Source organism: Acomys russatus, chromosome 4 (assembly GCF_903995435.1).
Source record: "Acomys russatus chromosome 4, mAcoRus1.1, whole genome shotgun sequence".
In the NCBI taxonomy this organism is placed as follows: Eukaryota; Metazoa; Chordata; class Mammalia; order Rodentia; family Muridae; genus Acomys; species Acomys russatus.
Window position 1 is genome coordinate 15,219,888 of NC_067140.1, and position 20,342 is coordinate 15,240,229.

The 20,342-nt window shown below is 49.4% G+C and overlaps 1 protein-coding gene across 1 annotated transcript in view; it reads left to right on the plus strand.

Moving 5' to 3' along the window:
- Positions 1-20,342, plus strand: part of Eya2 (EYA transcriptional coactivator and phosphatase 2) — a 98,073-nt gene that overhangs the window by 75,676 nt on the left and 2,055 nt on the right. The window contains exons 9-14 of the mRNA XM_051143813.1: positions 4,100-4,189; positions 13,585-13,643; positions 15,395-15,555; positions 17,895-18,009; positions 18,709-18,830; positions 20,219-20,319. Coding sequence (XP_050999770.1) covers positions 4,100-4,189; positions 13,585-13,643; positions 15,395-15,555; positions 17,895-18,009; positions 18,709-18,830; positions 20,219-20,319 — 648 coding nt within the window. The remainder of the gene's footprint in view (positions 1-4,099; positions 4,190-13,584; positions 13,644-15,394; positions 15,556-17,894; positions 18,010-18,708; positions 18,831-20,218; positions 20,320-20,342) is intronic.

The following is a 20,342-nucleotide window of genomic DNA, read 5'->3' on the forward strand; positions in this document are numbered from 1 at the left end:
GACGCCATCAAAGGCAATTCCAGAAACCCACAGAACATCAGGGTTCACTGGAAAAATCTGCCGAGTCTGGGCCTGGTTTATACCTTCTCAGGGAGACAGCCACCCACAAACATCCAAGGCCAACAAGAATGGCATTCCACCCCACCCCCACCCCACCCCAGCACAGCCCTTACAGAGGCATGTTCCACACCAAACTCCTCTCCATTCTCTGTTCTGGTTTTAATTGCTCTTTATTTTTCAAGTCATCCATGCACGATGGTGCTTGTTTAGCAAGTTAACCACCGGACCCTGCTTTAATCCAAAGAGTATGCCACGGTTAAGGAAACTGCCTTTCAAATGCCTGGCATCTCCGGCTGCAGAGCTGCACCGGCTGCACCGTGGGACATCAGGTGCTCTTGCCGCGTCTTTGACGGAGGGTGTAAGGAAGTGGACAGGAGTCCGTGGGATAAGAGCTGTTCTGGGACACTGCACGGGGGTGTTCACGCCGCTCATGCCGGACTGTTTAACCCTCTGTGCACCGCTGCCTGATACAAGGTTCAGTGTGGATGTGAAAGTGTGGTGAGAAAGCTGCTACGCTTCAGGCTGGATTTGACTGGGTCACACTGCTGCTTGTGTGACTGAAACCAGCAGAGCCAGCTGGTGTGTCATGGAGGGTGTTCAGGATGCACCCAGCAGGCAGCTGGAGGTGCACGGGCAGTTTCCCTCCAGCTCTCACATCTCAATTCTGTTTTTCTCTTAGCTTATCTGTCCTTTTAAACAGTATTAAGTGTGTGCAAGTATATCTGTGGGGGCGGCATGCAGATATATTCAGTTCATATATATAACATATATGTATATATATATGTATATACACACATATATATGGTTCATGTGTGAATGCACAAGAGTGACAAGTGTGCATGGCTGGCCAGGAAGCTCCAGGAACCACCTGTCTCTGGCCTGCCAGCACTATGGTGACAGATGAGTCACCATATCCAGCCTTTCATGGGTACTGGGGATTCAAACTTGCATGGCATGGACTTTACTGACTGAGCCATTTCCCAAACCCCTCGACAATCTGCTTTAAGTATGCATCTCAGCACAAGGAAGTCTGTCAGAGCCCTCTCTGCTGAGATTCGGCTCTCCCTTCTGCTCGCTTCATCTCCTTCGGCTGGATCAGTTAGTTCCAAACTTTTACAACTTGCCATCAGTTCTGTTTGGGTCCACACGGCTACTCTCCTCTCTCCTCCTGTGTGAGAGAGCTGCCTTCATAGCCAGGTGTACAGCAGCCATGCCTTTCATAAGGGACACTCAGACAACCTTCACCAGGTCACACTGACTCCCTCCAGGCTCCAAGCGGTTTGGTGTCAGGTTCCCTCTCTGATTACAGAGTCTTGGTCTGCCACCTCCTGGCCAGGACCCTGAATGGAAGGCTTCGAAGCCAACAGGACAATAGGTCCTCACCTGGTTCTCCACAGCCTGGCTTTCCCACGGCCTGGCTCTCCACAGCCTGGTTCTCCCACAGCCTGGTTCTCCACAGCCTGGTTCTCCCACAGCCTGGCTCTCCCACAGCCTGGTTCTCCCACAGCCTGGTTCTCCCACAGCCTGGTTCTCCCACAGCCTGGTTCTCCACAGCCTGGTTCTCCCACAGCCTGGCTCTCCCACAGCCTGGTTCTCCCACAGCCTGGTTCTCCCACAGCCCGGTTCTCCACAGCCTGGTTCTCCACAGCCTGGTTCTCCCACAGCCTGGCTCTCCCATATCCCGGTTCTCCCACAGCCTGGTTCTCCACAGCCTGGCTCTCCCACAGCCTGGTTCTCCACAGCCTTGTTCTCCACAGCCTGGCTCTCCCACATCCCGGTTCTCCCACATCCTGGTTCTCCCACATCCTGGTTCTCCCACAGCCTGGCTCTCCCACAGCCTGGTTCTCCCACAGCCTGGTTCTCCCACATCCTGGCTCTCCCACAGCCTAGTTCTCCCACAGCCTGGTTCTCCTACAGCCTGGTTCTCCACAGCCTGGTTCTCCACAGCTGTGTGTGTGAAGCTGAGATCGGCAGCTGCTCATTGTTCACTCACTATTTTCTTTTTTGTTGTTTTGTTTCTTTATTTTTTATGTTGTTTTATTTTAATATCAAAAGGGGTATGTGTTGGGAATTATTTACTTTTATAGCAGGAGCACTTCTGTGTGTGTACACATATGTATGAGTGTGCTGGTGCTCATGAACGTGGGCATATATGCCCATGGAGGCCTAGGGACAATCTGGGCTGTTAGTATTCAGCACCATTCACCTTAGTTTGAGACAGGGTCTCTCACTGGCCCAGAGCTCGCTGGTTAGTCAGCCTGCATACCACACCAGGTTTTTCATGTACATTCTGGGCATCAAACTAAGGTCTTCGTGTTTGCATGACGAGCTCTTTACTGCCTGAGCCGTCTCCCCGGCCCTCTCACCCTCAGACCACTTTTCATTTATGGCTTGTTCTAGCCTGATTTCTGTTGCTGTGACCAAAGACAACTTGGGAGAGGAGGGGGTTATGTGGCTTATACTTCCGGGTCACGGTCCCTCACTGAAGGAAGTCAGGGCAGGAGCCTGGAGGCGGGAACAATGGAGGAACACTTCTCACTGGACCACTGGCTCATACTTAGCCAGCTTTTTTACATAGCCTGGGCCCACATGCCTATGGATGGTCCCTGTCACAGTGCACAGGGCTCACCTGTACCAACCATCAACCAAGACAGTCTCTCTCAGTCATGGCCAAAGCCAGGCCAACTGAGGCAGTCTTTCTTCTAGGCCACGCTGGGTTGTGTCTCGTTAACAATAAAAACTAAACAGCTCACGCCCCAAATGCATTGTCACCTGCAAGTCTGGCCCACACTAGCTCTATCCTGGAGGCCAGACATGGGTCCATCTGAGACCTGAAGAGATCTGTGAGGTGGGGAGAGAGAAAGTGTGGAAGACTGCAGGGCTCTTAGAGAGTATGCCCGAGTCCTCAGGGACCAGCAGATGCATTTTCTAAAGGCCCAGACAGGGCTTTCCTACAGGGGCGATTCGCCTGTGTCTTCACAGGATGAAAACACTGTTAGCTTTTTTGTAGCTATGCCTCAAACACCTGGAAAAACAACTTCAAAAAAGAAAGATTAGCCTGGAAGTGGTGGCACATGCCTTTAATCCCAGCACTCAGGAGGCAGAGGCAAGTGGATCTCTGAGTTCAGGACAGCCAGGCTACACAGAGAAGCCCTGTCTTGGGGATGGATACACACACACACACACACACACACACACACACACACACACACACACACATATGTATCCTGGAGTCCAGATGTATATATATTCAGTTCATGAGCCAGACAACAGACCACCAGCCATGTCCACTGTCCCCTGTCCTAGACTCGCTGTGTAGACCAGGCAGGCCTCGAACTCGCAGCAATCCGCCTGCCTCTGCCTCCCTAGTCCTAGGATTAAAGGCATGCTCCAACACGCCTGGCCATTTACTTTCTTCTTTCATGACATAAGATCTCTGACAAAAGCAACCTAAGGAAGGAAGGAAGGATTTATTTCTGCTTGTAGTCTGAGAGGCAGCTGGTCCCCAGTCGGGCAGCAGAGAGAGAAAAATGCTCTGCTCAGTTTTCACGCTCTTTTTCCTTTGCATTTGGTCTGGGATTCCAGTCCAGGTGATGGTGCCATGCACATCCAGTGGGATCTTCTCACCATGCAAACCTTTCTGGGTACATCATCATAGATACACCCAGAGGTGTGTTTCCACGCTGATTCTGTGTCCAGTCAAGTGAAGATGAACCCTTACAACAGTCAACCACGTTATAGCTCATGGGTGTCAGGGAATGGACACATGGGCACGACTCAACTGCATTCCACACCTTATGCCCTGACCTGCTTGTTTCCATCCCTCCTCGCTGTCTCTTGAGGATTTCTTATAACCATCACTCCAGAGTGGAGTCATTTCCTAATCCCTGCCTCTTCTCTCCTGGTGTACACAAGCTCTTCTCTTCCCAGGCCATGTTCTCAGGCACACAGGAGCTGAGAGCCGCTCAGAAGAGCATGTACTACAGCAACCCAGAGAAAGGCCGCCCCTTCATAAAAATGTCCCTTCTCTTTCCCACAGGATACCACGACATCAGTGCGCATCGGCTTGATGATGGAGGAGATGATCTTCAACCTCGCTGACACACACCTGTTCTTCAATGACCTGGAGGTCAGCATGCAGTGCTTGCTTTCACAATTGCTGGGGCTACTCACATCTAGCTGGGGCGGGGAGGGGGGGTGCTATCTCTGATAGAAATGTTTTCTTTTAAGTGTGTGTGTGTGTGTGTGTGTGTGTGTGTGTGTGTGAGTGAGTGTGACTGCCCTCAGAAGCCAGAAGAAGGTATTGGATCCCCCTGGGGCTGGAGTATAGGCTGTGGTGAGCCACTTCAATGTGGGTGCAGGGAACAGAATGTGGGGGTCATTGGAAGAGCAGAGCACTCTTTGTGTTTGTTTTGTTTGTTTGTTTTTCAAGACAGGGTTTCTCTGTGTAGCCTTGGCTGTCTTGGACTCCCTTTATAGATCAGGCTGGCTTCAAACTCACAGCGGTCCACCTGCCTCTGCATCCCTGAGTGCTGGGATTACAGACATGCCTCACCACACCCAGCTGAGCAGAGCACTCTTTTTTTTTTTTTTAAGATTTATTTATTTATTATGTACACAGTGCTCTGCCTGCATGTCCACCAGCAGGTCAAAAGAGGGCACCAGATTCCACTATAGATGGTTGTGAATAACCATGTGGTTCCTGGGAATTGAACTCAGGACCTCTGGAAGAGCAGTCAGTGCTCTTAACCTCTGAGCTACCTCTCCAGCTCTCCATTTTCTCTTAGAGACTTAATCACTCCTGAGAAGATAAAGAACTGTGGTCAGCGTCCTTTTTGGGGGAACACTCTCGTCGAGGTGACCTTGCTGGCCTGCCTCTCTCCCTGCTCCAGCCACGCGGGATGCTGGTTACACTAATCCAGTAAAAAAAAATGATGGCCTCTTCTTCCCTCTGAAATGCCTTTATGTAATATGTTCACTAAGGCAGACCAGTGCAGTCCTCTTAGGCAACAGTAATTAGCAGTGGGGCCAGGGTGGAAGCTAAAAAATAATTTCCATTCTCCTGGCTCATTCTTTAAAGAAGTGGGAGAGAGAGGAGCTGAGCATTGAGAGGAGACGCTGAGAGAGGAGGAGAGAGCGCAGAGAGAGCGAGGGAGGGAGAGAGATGGAGAGGAGAGAGAGGAGAGAGAGAGAGAGAGAGAGAGAGAGAGAGAGAGAGAATATACAGAATACACTTAGTGTGTTTTCTCCTGAAGCCCTTGAACCCCTGAGCGAGATGCAAGGAAAAAGAGTAGCTTCAGACATAGCTTAACTCATCTGTCTAGACCTAATCTATTTAGAAAGCTTTGGGGATGAATTCAAATGAAAAACATATTTAAAGAGAACCCCTGAAGCCAGTGAGGTGGCTCAGAAAATAAAGGCGTTTGGGTTATCCTAATTTTGACCCCAGAACATACATATAGGTGAAAGGAGAAAATGGCCTGTACAAAATTGTCCTCTGACCTCACATATACACTGTGGCGCATGCACACACTCACTTCACATGTATGTGTAGAATAATAATAATAAACATAATAATGATGATGATGGTGTAGAATAAAATTATAGAAACAAAGGCCAAACAATAGAAAGCTGCATGCCCAGACGCAAGCTAACAGCAGCAGTCAGGCTTAAAGATGATCTGTAAGCTTCTTGGCAGACAATGCAGGGGGGAGAGAAAAGAGCTGTCCTTCCTTGTGATAAGTGAACAACTCTGCTCAAGGGGAAGAGATTTCCCAAGAGAGCTGCCGGGAGTCAAGGCTTCAAGTAAACCCGGCTGACTGTCAGCTATAATCACAGTCATTTAAAACAGAATGAAAGCTGCAGGCCACCTAAATTAAGCTGCGCATGAAAGACCATTTCCATTTATCCTGTGGGATGTCATCAGCACCTGGGGCAGCCCTGTGAGGTAGAAACCGGTTCAAGCAAAGGCTGGACCAGCCCAGGGCATCACTGATTTATGATGGAGAAAGCAAGCCTCAGGCAGGAGAGTGAGAAGAAGCCTCACACGGGGCTGAGTGATGACAAGCAGGCAGCCAGGAAGAGCAATGCAGGCAGAGAGCAAGTAGAAAGACCTGGGGTGAGGAGGGAAAAGTGATCTGCACTCAGAGAGAAGGCATAGGTCATAGGCACTGACTCATTCTAACTGCTGAGCCCAACATGGTTTGGCAGGAAATCCTGTCTCCTGTGGTTTGTGTGTGAAAAGACCATAGTGGGACTAGGGAGAGTTCGTTGGTACAGTGCTTGCCCAGCATACACAAACCCCTGGGTTCAATGTCCAGCGCCATGTAAATTGTACATGGTGGCACATAATTCTAATCCCAGTGTTCAGGGGGTGGAGGCAAAAGGATCAGAAGTTCAAGGCCAGCCTGAGCCATAAAAGACTCTATCTCAAAACAAGATAAAACACTAGCTGTTTCGTGGAGAATGGGAAAGGTGAGGGGTGAAGAAGAGGGAGAGGAATGAGGAACCTACTGCAATGGTCCAAGCAAAAGTGGAGTTGGACCAAGACAGTAATTGGGCAGCCAAGAGGACTTTGGAATGGAAGCTATGGGGGTGAAAGAGGCAACAAAGACTCTAGGCCTGGCCTGGGGGACACAGAGTCCTACAGTAAGATGACGGGGAAATGAGACAAAGGAAATATGTAACTGCAAGAAACCATCACCCTCTGCCTCAGGCACCCACAGCTGGAGACATCAAGATGCCCTACAAAGGCCGGGCATGGGGGCGCACGCCTTTAATCCCAGCACTTGGGAGGCAGAGGCAGGTGGATCACTGTGAGTTCGAGGCCAGCCTGGTCTACAAAGCGAGTCCAGGACAGCCAGGACTACACAGAGAAACCTTGTCTTGAAAAACCAAAGGGAAAAAAATGCCCTACAAAGACCCCAGGTCTGCAAACGGGTTGTGTGGTTGAGCACTAGGAGGCCCATGCAGACCCAGGGCACTGTCTATCTTGGTAAGCTGGGAACCAGCCAGACTCATGTGGGCTTCAGACAATACCTTGGCACAACTGCCCCTCCTGTTTCTCACAAGGCCCCAAAGTCAGTGACCATCATGGCCACAACTTGTGGAGGGCCATTTCAGTCACCAGCCAAGTGGTGCTGCTCGGGGATTCCAGGCTGTTTTCGTTCTCCAAACCTTTGTTCAACAATGTCCTCATGCCAGGTGCCTCCAGGATACCTTGGCAAAATTGAAACCATGTCACCAAAGGAGTGGGTACATCTCCCAGGAGTAGATAGACACATGCTGCCTTGGGGGACCATGGGAGCAGTTCCCCCAGGGCAGACTGCAGCCAGACAGAAGGGAGAGGCCAGGGCAAAGGTTCTACCCACAGAGACTGGGGGATGAGGGAAGCATCCTGTTTGCTGTGCTTTCTACAAACAGGCCACTGAGGGATCTCTCCTGCCTCCTCAACCCAACCAATTGCCCATATCACACTGTGTCAGGTGGAGAACTCTGAAGACACCAAGAAAGTGGTAGAGGGGGCCATCACAGAGCCCATGGCTTTATCTGGCTCCCTGGTTTCCCTTCTGCAGCTGTGATGAAACACTCTGGCAAAAAAGCAACCTAGAGGGGCTGGAGAGATGGCTCAGTGGTTAAGAGCACTGCCTGTTCTTCAAAAGGTACTGAGTTCAATTCCCAGCAACCACATGGTGGTTTACAACCACTTGTAATGTAGTCTGATGCCCTCTTCTGCCCTACAGGTGTACATGCAGGCAGAACATTGTATGCATAATAATAAATAAATAAACATTTTTTTAAAGCAACCTAGAAAAGTAAGGGTTAATTTTAGCTCACAATTCCAGGAGACAGTCCACCATTTTCTGGAAGTCAAGGTCTCAGTCTTGGGTAGGCAAAGAAGCTAGTCACATGACATCCACAGGACATAGAACAATGGATACAGGCCTGTTTTCTGCCCAGCTGCTTTTTCTACTCTTTTACAGGCCAGGACTCAAACCCAGGGAATGACACCACTCACAGTGGGCTGGGTCTTCCAACATCACTTAACGCAGTCAAGACAGTTTCCCCACCACCACATCCACAGGCTGACCAGTTCTAGAAAATTCCTCATTGAGACGCTCCTCCCAGAGGATTCTAGACTGCGTCGGCTAACAGTTAAAACTAACCGTCACACTTGGTCCATCCAGTCGGAGCCCCTAGGACATTTGAGCAGAGACCTGACATTGGTGAGGGAGGGGGTCTGTGGGTGTGTGGAGGAAGGATCTTCAGACACAGTGAAGAGTCGTGCAAAGGGCCTGAGGCAGCTCTGGGAACAGAGAGGAGGCAGCACAGCTGAAGTAGAGGGAATGGAAGCTGGGGTATGCAATGGGGTGGAGCTTGAGGGACAGTGTGAAGCTTGCGGTCACATTCTAAGCAGGCAAAGAGCCATCGTGTGCTTTGAACTCAGAGACTATGTGTGGCTGCCCATTGGAGAACAGACCTTAGATGTGGGGCCAGAAGCAAGGACAATGGTCCTCGGGCTCCCAGGTGACAGATCTCAGAGGGAAGAGCACTGATGTGTAAGGACTGGGCAGGGACAAGGAAGGTGCTTGCTCCAACACATGCTGGCAGGCGTGTTCATTAACTGTGTGTTGTAATCTAAAAGGCCAGTCTGACAAACATGAGACTAGAAATGCCAACACCGCAGCAGCAATGCACCACCCAGCACCCAGGACCTGACCTGGCCTCTAATCTGGTTCTTCAACATGAGATTCCTTGAAGGCAGCCCTGGAGATGGGTGGGGAGTAGACAAGCCAAGCCAGGAGCAGCTAGACTCAGAAAGTAAGAGCCAGATGTGGTGGTGTCCACCTGTAATCTCAGCACTCAGGAGGCAGAAGCAGGAGGATCAGGAGTTTAAGACCATCCTGGGCTACATAGTGAGGCCAGCTTGGGCTATTAGTGAGTTCAAGGCCAGCAGCTGGTAAAGAGTGATACTGTCTTTTTTTTTTTAAAGGGGGGTGGGAGCAGGGGATGGAGGGGATAAAGAAAAAGATAATGAGGAATGCTGGTTGTGTGGCGACCACCAGACCACCAGTAGGATTTGCTGAAGAGGTGGGGCCAGGTAGATCACCAGAAACTAAGGAAGTTCTCAAAACCCATTATGTCAAAGGGACAGGATGTAACTCAAAGTGTTCCCAGTGACCAAGGCTGGAGTAGTTTGGTAGTAAATAATGAGCTATTGAATTCCAACTCAAAGCACTGAAGAAGCACCACAGGTTATGTGCTGGTGGAGCTAGCACAGCCATGAGTAAGCAAGCAAGGAGGTGGGCACATCTCCCAGGCAGGAAAACCCCCAAATACTGTGCACATGCCCTGCAGCATCGACAGGAGTCAGCTATGGCAGAACCAGGTGGCCGAGGTCAAGGGTAGCTCCTTCTGAGGGTCATGAGGGACACAGGCTCCCAGCTCCTGGTGGTCTCAGGTGCGTCTGAGCATGTATGTGTGTCACCCCATCTTAGTAGCATTCTTGTCTCTGTGTCAGAATCGTCACCTTTTCTCCCATCCAACTACCAAGCTGTTTGATCCTGCTTAGCTAGCTTCCCAGACCAGACCAAACCAGGTGTGTGCAGGGTGACCCAGGCAAAGACAAAAATCTCCCCTGGGCCCAAACCTAGGGACTCATCAGAGTCACTCACAGTGACGGTTTCCAAATAAAGACACGCTTACGGGCATTAGAGGCTAAGATGCCAACACTGCTTTTTTTGTAAAGAGGGCAGTTCACAGCATGACAAGCCTCAGTGCTCTCCACTTTATTTTGTCCCACATAAAGTGGGATGATGAGACCTTTCTTAATCTCCGGAAAGGTCTAGGCAGCATCCTCGCCACAGTGAAAGCTCATAGAGCATGTTAGGTCTTGTCTCCCAGGAAGATATTTTCAGTTATTTATTCAAAAGTAATGTACATACATATAATTCATGAATGTGTGTGTGTGTGTGTGTCTGTCTGTCTGTGTATCTGTGTCTGTGTGCGTGTTTGTATATCTGTGTATCTGTGTCCATGTATCTGTGTCTGTGTGTCTGTGTGTGTGTTTGTGTCCACGTATCTGTGTGTCTGTGTCTCTTTGTGTGTGGGTCTGTCTGTCGCTCTGTATCTGTGTCCATGTATCTGTGTCTGTGTGCCTGTGTGTGTGTGTGTGTCTGTCTGTCTGTCTGTCTGTGTATGATATTGAGGAATGAATACAGAGCTTCGTGTGTTTTAGGTAAGGACTCTACCAGCAGGGCTACATCCCCAGCCTTTATCTGGTTTTGGTTTTGGGTTTTTTTGGGGGTGGGGGGTGGGGAGATTGTTTTGTTTCGTTTCCTGCACTGAGAAACAAAACTAGAGCCTCATACACGCTAGGCAAACACTGTGCTGCTGAGCCACGTCCCCAGCCTTGTTTTGTTGTGGTGATGGCGGTACAGGGGGCTGGACTTAGAGTGTTGCACATGCTACGCAAGGACATCGGCTGGGCTACATTCCCAGTTCTCGCATTTATTTTATCTTTGTCGTTAATTTGGTGGCACCGCTCAGGTAAGGCTAATCCCTCCACTGCCCACCAGGCCAACCTCAGCTTCCTCCCTGTGGAACTGCTGTTTCCTGCCAGATGTACAGACTTCTAAATGGTTCTTTTCCCACTTACTGCCTTTTAATACGATCTGTCCTTTTAAAACAGTGGGTATTTTTAGTGGGTTGCTATCACAATACACATGATTCCACAGTGAATGTCTCTTTTTTTAGCCGCTTTTCCACAATTTCAGATGTCTTGGAATCCTTCTATGAGCAAACTTGAATAGCTGCCCTGGTCTTCTAGGTTATGAGGTTGGAGTTCCCCCAATATTCATGCCAGCGTTCATTCTACTCCATTCCAGTAGACAGTAGGCCAGGGGTCCCCCCATTCCTCACTACACTAATAAGCAGGCATTGGACGGTTGCTCTGTCCATGTTCTCCACCCCTAATCCACATCATCTCAAGGTCAAGGCCGTAGGAACTTTTTGTCTGTCTTCGCCAATAGCTCGATGCAAACTCCTTCCCCAGGACAGTCCCTCTTTGACCTGAGGTAGACCAGAAGTCTCTGCAGTCCATGTGAATCTGCCTCCCCATCCAGCTTTGAGGACAGCCCCCATAAAGCCTGGGGCACACAGCAGATTTGGGGACAGTAGTGTTCCTCCACAAAAGCTCAGTCAGGCCCCCTGCCCTCTGCACTGTCCTGTGGCCCTGGCCGCTGGCTTGGAGGGTAACTTGATCCAGGTCAGCTGGTGGAGTATGAGGTAGCGTCTAGCTAGTGTCATGGTATTTTATGAAGTCCGAAATGTGATCACCTACTGCTGTTGCACTTCAGCGCCCCCGAAAATCCCCTCACAAATGAGAAAAGCAGAGCCTCCTCACGTGCCTTTCCCCTGATGTCAGGAAAGCCCTGGTGCGGGGGGGGGGGGGGGGGGAATGTCTGACCCCTGCAGGGCTCTCGGGGCTGAGAGACACCCCGTGCCAGGTGGCAGGGCGTGTAAGACTGAGACTGATTGCTTTGTTCTCTCCATGCTTGGGTCTACGTGATCTGCCTTGAACTGTAAATACAAATCATTAGGTGGCTGGGGGTGGCACTCTGTTGGCAGAGCACTTCCCTAGCATTCACAAAGCCCCGGTTCCATCCTGGCACCGCATAAATGAACTGCAGTAGCATATGCCTGTAATATAGTCACAGCGCTGAGGGCGTGGAGGTAGGAGGACCAATAGTTCTGAGCCAGTCTTGGCTACATGGTGAGTTAGAGGCCAACTTAGGCTGCAAGAGACCGCAAGCAATTCATCAGCATGCCAGAATGGGGCCTGGACCCTTCTTCATACAGGGCAGCTATGAAGCAAAAGATCTCAAACTCAGATGTCTACAAGAGCAAGCAAACACAGTACAGTCAAGTGAGGCCAAGCTAAACGGGACACAGAAGGAGCTGAGCTGCAGTGTGGACTCCCGGGCCACAGGGCACAGCCAAAGTTCAGTTCCAAATGTCGCTGCCTGGAACTCTTGGAGAGGTTCCCTTGGTTTGCATGTTGGCAATCCTTTCAAAAAATACTTTGCATCTGGAGCTGTGGCTCAGTGGCTAAGGTCACTGGCTGCTCTTCCACAGGACTCTCCGAGCACCAGCATGGACGATCACAACGGCCTGTAACTCCAGGTCCAGGGGATCCAACACTCTCACACAGACACACATGAAGGCAAAACACAAATGCACATAAAAATTAATTAATTAAATGAAAATGCCAGTTCTTCTTAAAAGAAAAAAAAAAAAAGGACAGTCATCTCAACATGAGCCTTTGGCCACCACATGCACCTGCATGGGTGAGTGTGCGAGGACATATACACACATACCCATGGGCACACACAAACACACACACAACTTTGCAACCTAGAGTGGGCTACATAGCTGTGACCCCAGGCCAGCTTACAAGCCCTTCCCTGGAAGAGCTCACTGGCCCAGGAGTTAGAGGCTGACATATTCCTTTCTCCTAGAGCAGCACTCTCCATAGAACTTTCTGGGTTGATAGAAATCTGTGTGTCCTGTTTACGGTATTCTCAGGTATATGTGGGCATTGATACAGGACTAAGGACAGAAGGGAAACTGAGGCATGGAGCAAATTCTCATGGCTTGTAGAGCTGAGGGTGACCTGCAGAGGCCAATGCCTGGATGTAACAGATCTCACAGCGTTGTGAAGGTTAAAGACCATCCACCTGCTAGCGAGGGTAGCTGTTTCCCTAGAGACTTGAGGAGCCTTGGAGTGTCCCCTCTCCCCATCCCCCACTGCCACATTAGTCATTGCCCTTTCCGTTTGCAAAGCTCACTCAGTTGAGCTGGTGACTTATTCATATGGGAACCAAAGAGGAAGCACTGAGTACCTTAGCCTGACTTTAAGTGACAAAACCCAGACTACCCCCCAAGAATGCCAGCTCCAGAGCTCACCCACCCTCAGCCTAGGAAATGTATTCTTTCTTTCTTTCTTTCTTTCTTTTTTTTTTCCTTTTCCTTCTTTTTTTGTTTTTTTGTTTTTTGTTTTTTGTTTTTTGTTTTTTTTTTTTGAGACAGGGTTTCACTATATAGCCTTGGCTGTCCTGGACTCACTTTGTAGACCAGCTTGGCCTTAAACTCACAGAGATCCATCTGCCTCTGCCTCCCCAAGTGCTGGGATTAAAGGCACGCGCCACCACACCTGGCAGGAAATACACTCTTACAATCAACAATCAACTGAGATGTAGCCCAGTTGACAGCATCAGCTTAGGAGGCTTGAAGCCCTGCCTCTGTCACTAGCACCGCATACAACAGGTGTGGAGATGCATGCCTGTTTTCCAGCACTCAGAACATGGAAGCCGGAGGATCAGAAGTTCAAAGTTGTCCTCCATTACATAGCAAGTTCAGGGCCCGTCAGGGCTACAGTAGACCCTGTCTCAAAACACAAACAAAAGTGTCAGCTCTGCTTCAGAGTAACTAACACATCTTTGCTCTTGTCACATTTTTCACAAGGATTGTGACCAAATCCATGTGGATGACGTCTCATCTGATGACAATGGCCAGGATTTAAGGTAAGAATTTGGGGCCGAGGAGTTTTCCTTCCCACTTGGGGACCTCCACGCAGGTCAAACTGGCCTCCTGTCTTTACCATAGGAAAGAATTTCAGGGCAAGCCAACATGGATTTGTTTGTTTTCTTGCTGTAGTGTGCACAGATGTGCTTATCTGTGCATGTGCGTGTGTATATTATGTGTGTGAAGCTGGAGGTTACATCCTTTCCTCTACTTCTTTTATTTTTGATAGGGGCTTTCTCAGCAAACCTTGAGCTTACTATTTCGGCTAAACTGACTGGGCAACAAGCCCCAAGGATCCTCCTGTCTCTGCCTCTCACGCGCTGCACCCCAGCACTGAGGAAACACCCCCATGCACTGCATTTTCCATGGGTGCTGAGGATCCAGACTTGGGCCCTTGTGCTTGCATGGCAGCTGCTGTACCCACTGAGCCATCGCCCCAGCCCCAGGTTTCAAGCACAGAGTTTGATAGAAGGAGAGACGTTTAGGGAAAGAATAAGACTCAAAGGAGAGGCCACTTTAGTGTCCTTACCATGAAAGAGGTAAATAAATATGTAGAGAGATAGGTAGATAGATAGATAGAGAGATAGAGAGATAGGTAGATAGATAGATAGATAATTGATAGCTAATAGGTGGATGGACAGACAGATGGATGGATGGATGGAGGGATGGATAAATAGATGATAAATGATAGATAATAGCTAGATACAGAGACATAATTGAAAGCTGATTGATTGAATGAGGAATAATAGATAATTGACAGATTAATTGAGAATGAATTCATTGAGAATTGATAGGTAAATGCATAGATGATAGACAGGTGGCTGATAGCTGATCAACAGATGACAGACGGCTGGCAAATAGATGATAGGTTAGCTGATTGCTAGATGTTATATAGGTGATAGATGAGAAATAAGTAACTAATAACTGATTGAATATTAATAGAATGACTGATCATTGACAGATTATTCCTAGATAAATAGATGATTAATAGGTAGAAAGACTAATAGGTAATAGATGAAGGTAGACAGATAGGTAGATGACCAAGAGATAGACAACTGACAGGTAAAAGGTAATACATGATCGGAAGATAGACAGATGACTGATAGGTAATAGATAGACCGATTGATTAATTGATGGTTGATTGCAGAAAGACAGCTGTTGACATCTGTAAGATCCTGTGGCTGGCTGAGCTGCTTCAGGGCAGTCATCTACAAGGTTTAAAGATCGAGCAAAACTCAAAACTTAAGTAAAGTTTAAAACTTAAGTAAAGATACATGAGCCAGTTTACTTATTCCTCTTATCTTCAGGAATCTTGTGATTCTGTCAAGATTCTTCAAGAATTCTTGTGATCCCTTGAGGCATAGGGATGAGAGAGGAACACGGATACGTCACACTCAAGGGTCCAAAGACTTTGGCCCTCAGTCAACACAGTTCCCTGGCGCTTGGAATTCCACGTAGCAGCAATGGAGGCTCTCATGGGCCTGGGTACTGCATGCAGGGGCAGTGATAGTTCCCCCAGAAGGTCTAGGGGTTCAGTCTGATGCCCAAAGACCAAAACAAGAGCTCTACTTGGACCCAGCAAGCATGCAGCCATCTTAGGGATCTGGTGAGAGCTGGAGTTCCCCCTTCCAGACACACAGCCAGGCACAGGATGTCCCCCATGGACACCACAAGGCCACCGTGGGCTCAGGGACCTGGGTCTCCCCACACTAACGTCACGCCCCCCCCAACCCCGTTCCTGTCTCTCCAGCACATACAACTTCTCCACTGATGGCTTCCACAGCACAGCACCAGGGGCCAGCTTGTGCCTGGGCACAGGTGTGCATGGCGGCGTGGACTGGATGAGGAAACTAGCCTTCCGCTACCGCCGGGTGAAGGAAATGTACAACGCCTACCGCAACAACGTGGGTGGTGAGTGACCAGCGAGAGGGAAGGGACCAGCTGGGAGTCCATGGGAGGCTGAGTTAGGTGCTCCTGGACCCTACTGTGGTCCAGGTACTTCTCTGGTAGGTTCTGGAAGTTTTATGAATACAAGAACATCAGTGGGCTGTTTGGTTTGGGGTGTGTGTGTGTGTCTGTGTGTGTTATATGTATGTAAGTGTTCATGTGTGTGTGTGTGCAGGGGCATATATGCTTGTGCTGATGACCGATATCTTCCTCAGTCACTCTCCACCTTGTTTTTTGAGACAGGGTCTCTTACTGAACCTGGCCTTGCAGTTAGGCTGGACTAGCGGGCCAGCGAGCCCAGGAACCCTCTTGCCTCAGCCTCTCCATCGCTAGGACTCCAGGTGATACGTGGTGCTAGGGATCCAGACTCGGGTCCTCATGCTTGCACAGTGAGCATGCTAGCTACCGAGCCATCTCCCTCATCTTGGTTTGGCTTTTGAGACACAGCCTCTCTCTGTAGCCAGGTTGGCCTTGAACTCAAATGCTTCTGCCTTGGCCTTCTATTGGGGTGATTACAAATGTCTGCCAACCACTCCCAGCTGCCTTGACGGTGCCCAATGAGTGACACATCTTGTCCCAGAACACTGGGTCCCCATGGAATCCTCAACACCATCAAACCGGCTCTGATGGCAGACTACATGTGCTTCTGGAAGAATACCAATTCCTGGCCTTACCACCCACCAAGGCTGCTGCTCAGGGTAGACATGCTGGGTGTGCAGTTTGAGGACCAAGTGCTGTCCCTAGAACAGCCACCTGAAGCTGATTAAAAATGCATTCCTGGGAGCTGGACAGATGGCTCAGCGGTTAAGAGCACTGGCTGCTCTTCCAAAGGTCCTGAGTTCGAGTCTCGGCACCCACCTGGTAGCTAACAACTGCCTATAACTCTAGTTCTAGAGGATCTCACAGACATACATGCAGGCAAAACACCAATGCACATAAATAAATTAATTTTTTTAAATGCATACCTAGTCTGGCTCAGGACACAGGGCAGCATTGTGTCCCAGTGAAGTTACCCTCCCCAACACAGGCTGGCTCAACACCAAGCATGTGCCACCTATCACCCAGGATGGCCCTACGGCATCCCACAAGTCTGAACACCTGGAGGCTAAGCAAGCATCAAACACATGATCACATGGTTGTTGCCATCATTTGGGTTTTGTTTGTTTGGTTGGTTGGTTGTTTTGTTTTGTTTTGCTTTGCTTTTTCAAGACAGGGTTTCTCTGTGTCACCCTGGCTGTCCTGGACTCACTTTGTAAAACAGGCTGGCCTTGAACTCGCAGAGATCCATCTGCCTCTGCCTCCTGAGTGCTGGGATTAAAGGTGTGCTCTGCCGTGCCCCGATCCTGACCACATCGTTTTAAATCCTAGTGCGAACCCCTGGGAAGAAGAGGCTCGTGTGTTTTTGGAGGATATGTTGGAGGGACTTGACCCTATGTAGAGGGTAAAGGACTTAGCTGATAAAAGATGAGGAAGACAAGAAGAGCAGTTCTGGATCTGTAGTGGAGCATGCAAAGGTCCTGGGGCAGACACACACCTAGTGCTTCAGTGAACAAGGACAGGCCCTGAGGCCAGAATAGAAAGATGCTAGAGCCCTGGCAAGAAGCTGAGGCTGGAGCCTGAGACAGGATCATCCAGAGACTCTGGACTTCCTTTTAAAGAGGTTGAAGGCAAGCTGAGAAAGCCAATTCAGAAACACTGAGGAGTCTGCCGCCATTTCTGTCTCCATTACCTCCTCCCTGTGCTAAGCAGGTGTGCATCTGAAAGATAGAATTTAATTATTGCCCAACTCTGGCACTCATCCTCTGTGAGGATGAAAACAAGGAAGTCACAGTAAAAGCACATGCTGTGTGCATAGTAAGAGCCCAGAAATGTTAGTCATTAGTATCTGGTGCTCTGTCTTTGTGTCCATCTTAATGGTTTGAACCCAGTGTTTGTCCCGATACTGAACACATAAAAGGCAATCTTGAAATATTGGATGGATGGGTGGATGAATGGATAGATGGATAGGTAGATAGATGAGTAGATAGGTGGAGGGGTGAATAAATTAATGGGTAGGTTAGATAGACGGGTAGATGGATGGATGGATGGATGGATGGATGGAGAGAGAAATGAGTGGATGAATAAATGAATGGGTAATTGGATGGATGGATGGATGGATGTGTGGATGAATCAGTCAGTGGATGTTCTGAAGTAATGGAAGAGTGGCTACACTGAGTTGACTTTGAGTGCCCTCTGACTCACGCTCCCTAATCCCCTCAGCTCTTTCTAACAGGAGGATGTCCTCTTTATGCCCTTTACTGCAGGCTTGATAGGTGCTCCCAAAAGAGAGACGTGGCTGCAGCTACGTGCAGAGCTAGAGGCCCTGACTGACCTGTGGCTCACCCACTCCCTGAAAGCCCTCAACCTCATCAACTCTCGGCAAGTGGCACCCTCACCTGTGACATCTCCATTCCCACACGGTGTCTGGGCACGTGGAAGGGCCTTCCTGTCTCTCACTTGCATGCTTTCCCAATGTGGGCAAACTTTAACTCTTCATAGCCCAGGAGACACCCACTGTGAGGGGCTGAGACCTCTCACTTCAGGAACATTCCAGGGTCAGAACTTTCACAGGATTAGAACTGACCTGTGCCATCCTGTGGAACCAAGTCCTCACCTGTCCAAACAGTCCCACATTTGTTCTGTGTCACATGACCTGGGACACTGTAGTTACTGAGCTTGTGGCTCTTGCAATAAATTCCTGCTTCTCAGGAAGGAAGGAAGCTGGGCATAGGGAGCAAACCTTTCATCCCAGCACTCAGGAGTAAGAAGCAGACAGATCTCTGTGAGCTGGAGGCCATCCTTGTCCACATAGCAAGTTCTAGACCAGCCAGAGCATCACAGTTAGACTCTGTCTTTAAAATGTAAACCTACAAATGAATGGAAAGGGAGGAGCCATTCCACGGCACACCAAGGTCAAGCAGCCTCAGGCCAGAAGCATGGCCCAGGTCATGACCCCACCTGAAGATAGCCCAGCCATCCCACAGATGCCCTGCCCAGATTCTGCCCTAACTCACCAATGACAGCAGGACTGGCTTGGTGGTACCTTTGAGACTGACACAAAGTTGCCTTTGTCCCCAGACCCAATTGTGTCAATGTGTTGGTCACCACCACGCAACTGATCCCCGCACTGGCCAAGGTCCTGCTATATGGCCTGGGCTCCATATTCCCCATAGAGAACATCTACAGCGCGACCAAGACAGGTAGGACGGGCTGGGGGTGGGGCATGTAAGAACTCTCACCCACAGGGAGCAGGACCTGGACCTCAAACAACCCTCACAACCCTCCAAAGAATCTATCTGTGCTTTAAGCACAGGGCTGGTGTGACAGGAACCAACAGCCTTGTATGCTCTCAGCTCCTTGCTGAGTACCCTGAAAATTCCAGGGAACGGTGGCCTTCCTTTTCTCATGGGAGACTCATTTTTTTTTCTTATATCCCAAATGTACAGGAATAAAAAAATAGACCTGGGTCTTGGGAGATGCCTTAGTGGGCAGAGTGAAAATGTGCAACATGAGAAACTCAGTTCAGATGTCCAGTACCTACCTTAAAAGGCTAGGCATGGTAGCCGGGGCGGCGGTGGCACACGCCTTTAATCCCAGCACTCAGGAGGCAGAGGCAAGCAGATCTCTGTGAGTTCAAGGCCAGCCTGGTCTACAAAGTGAGTCTAGGACAACCAAGGCTACACAGAGAAACCCTGTCTCGAAAAACCAAAAACAAACAAACAACAACAATAAAACTCCAAATCAAACCAACCAACCTTCTCTAATTTTTCTTTTTCTTTTTTTAAAAAGATTTAATTATTTATTTATTTATTGCTTATACAGTAGTCTTCCCTTATACACGCCTACATTCCAGAAGAGGGCATCAGATCACATGACAGATGGTTGTGAGCCACCATGTGGTTGCTGGGAATTGAACTCAGGACCTCTGGAAGAGCAGTCAGTGTTAGTAACCTCTGAGCCATCTCTCCAGCCCCCCTAATTTTTCATTGTGGCAAAATAACAATATAATTATTTTCTGTGGTTCTGGGAACTGAACCCAGGACCTTACTCGCTCTAGACAAAAGTTCTATCACTGAGCTATTCCGGTCCTATTTTTACTTTTTACTTTAAGATAGGGTCTCCCTAAATTGCCTATGCTGGCCTCGAACCCACGTAGACTCCAGGCAGGCTTTACCCTTGGGTTTCTCCTGCTTCAGCCTCCCAAGTAGCTGGAGTGGCAAGCCTGCACCACCACACTTGGCTACAGTATAAGCATTTCTACCATTGCGCATGCGGGGTCTGGGTTTGCAGTACTAGGAATTGCGTGCAGAACAGCAAGTCCTCTGCTAGTGTGTGTCACCAAGGCTCAAAGAGATGGGAAGGGGCCCGCTTTCCACCCTGCTCAGCCTCTTCCTGGGGATCAACTGCTCAAATTATCTGGGTGGCTGGAGTTGGCTCCCTTCTCGTGAGGCTAATGACAAGTGCTGAGCTTTCTAGAGGCGGATGAACGGCAGAGGTGACTGCCGGGGATAGCTGCCACCCACACTGTCCCACCTTGTGGGATCTCCTCGCTTTGATCGCCTCCTCTCTTCCTCCCAACTCCAAGCAGGCAAGGAGAGCTGCTTTGAAAGGATCATGCAGAGATTTGGCCGCAAAGCCGTCTACATTGTGATAGGTGACGGGGTAGAAGAAGAGCAAGGAGCCAAAAAGGTACCTGGGCCTCTGTGCACGAT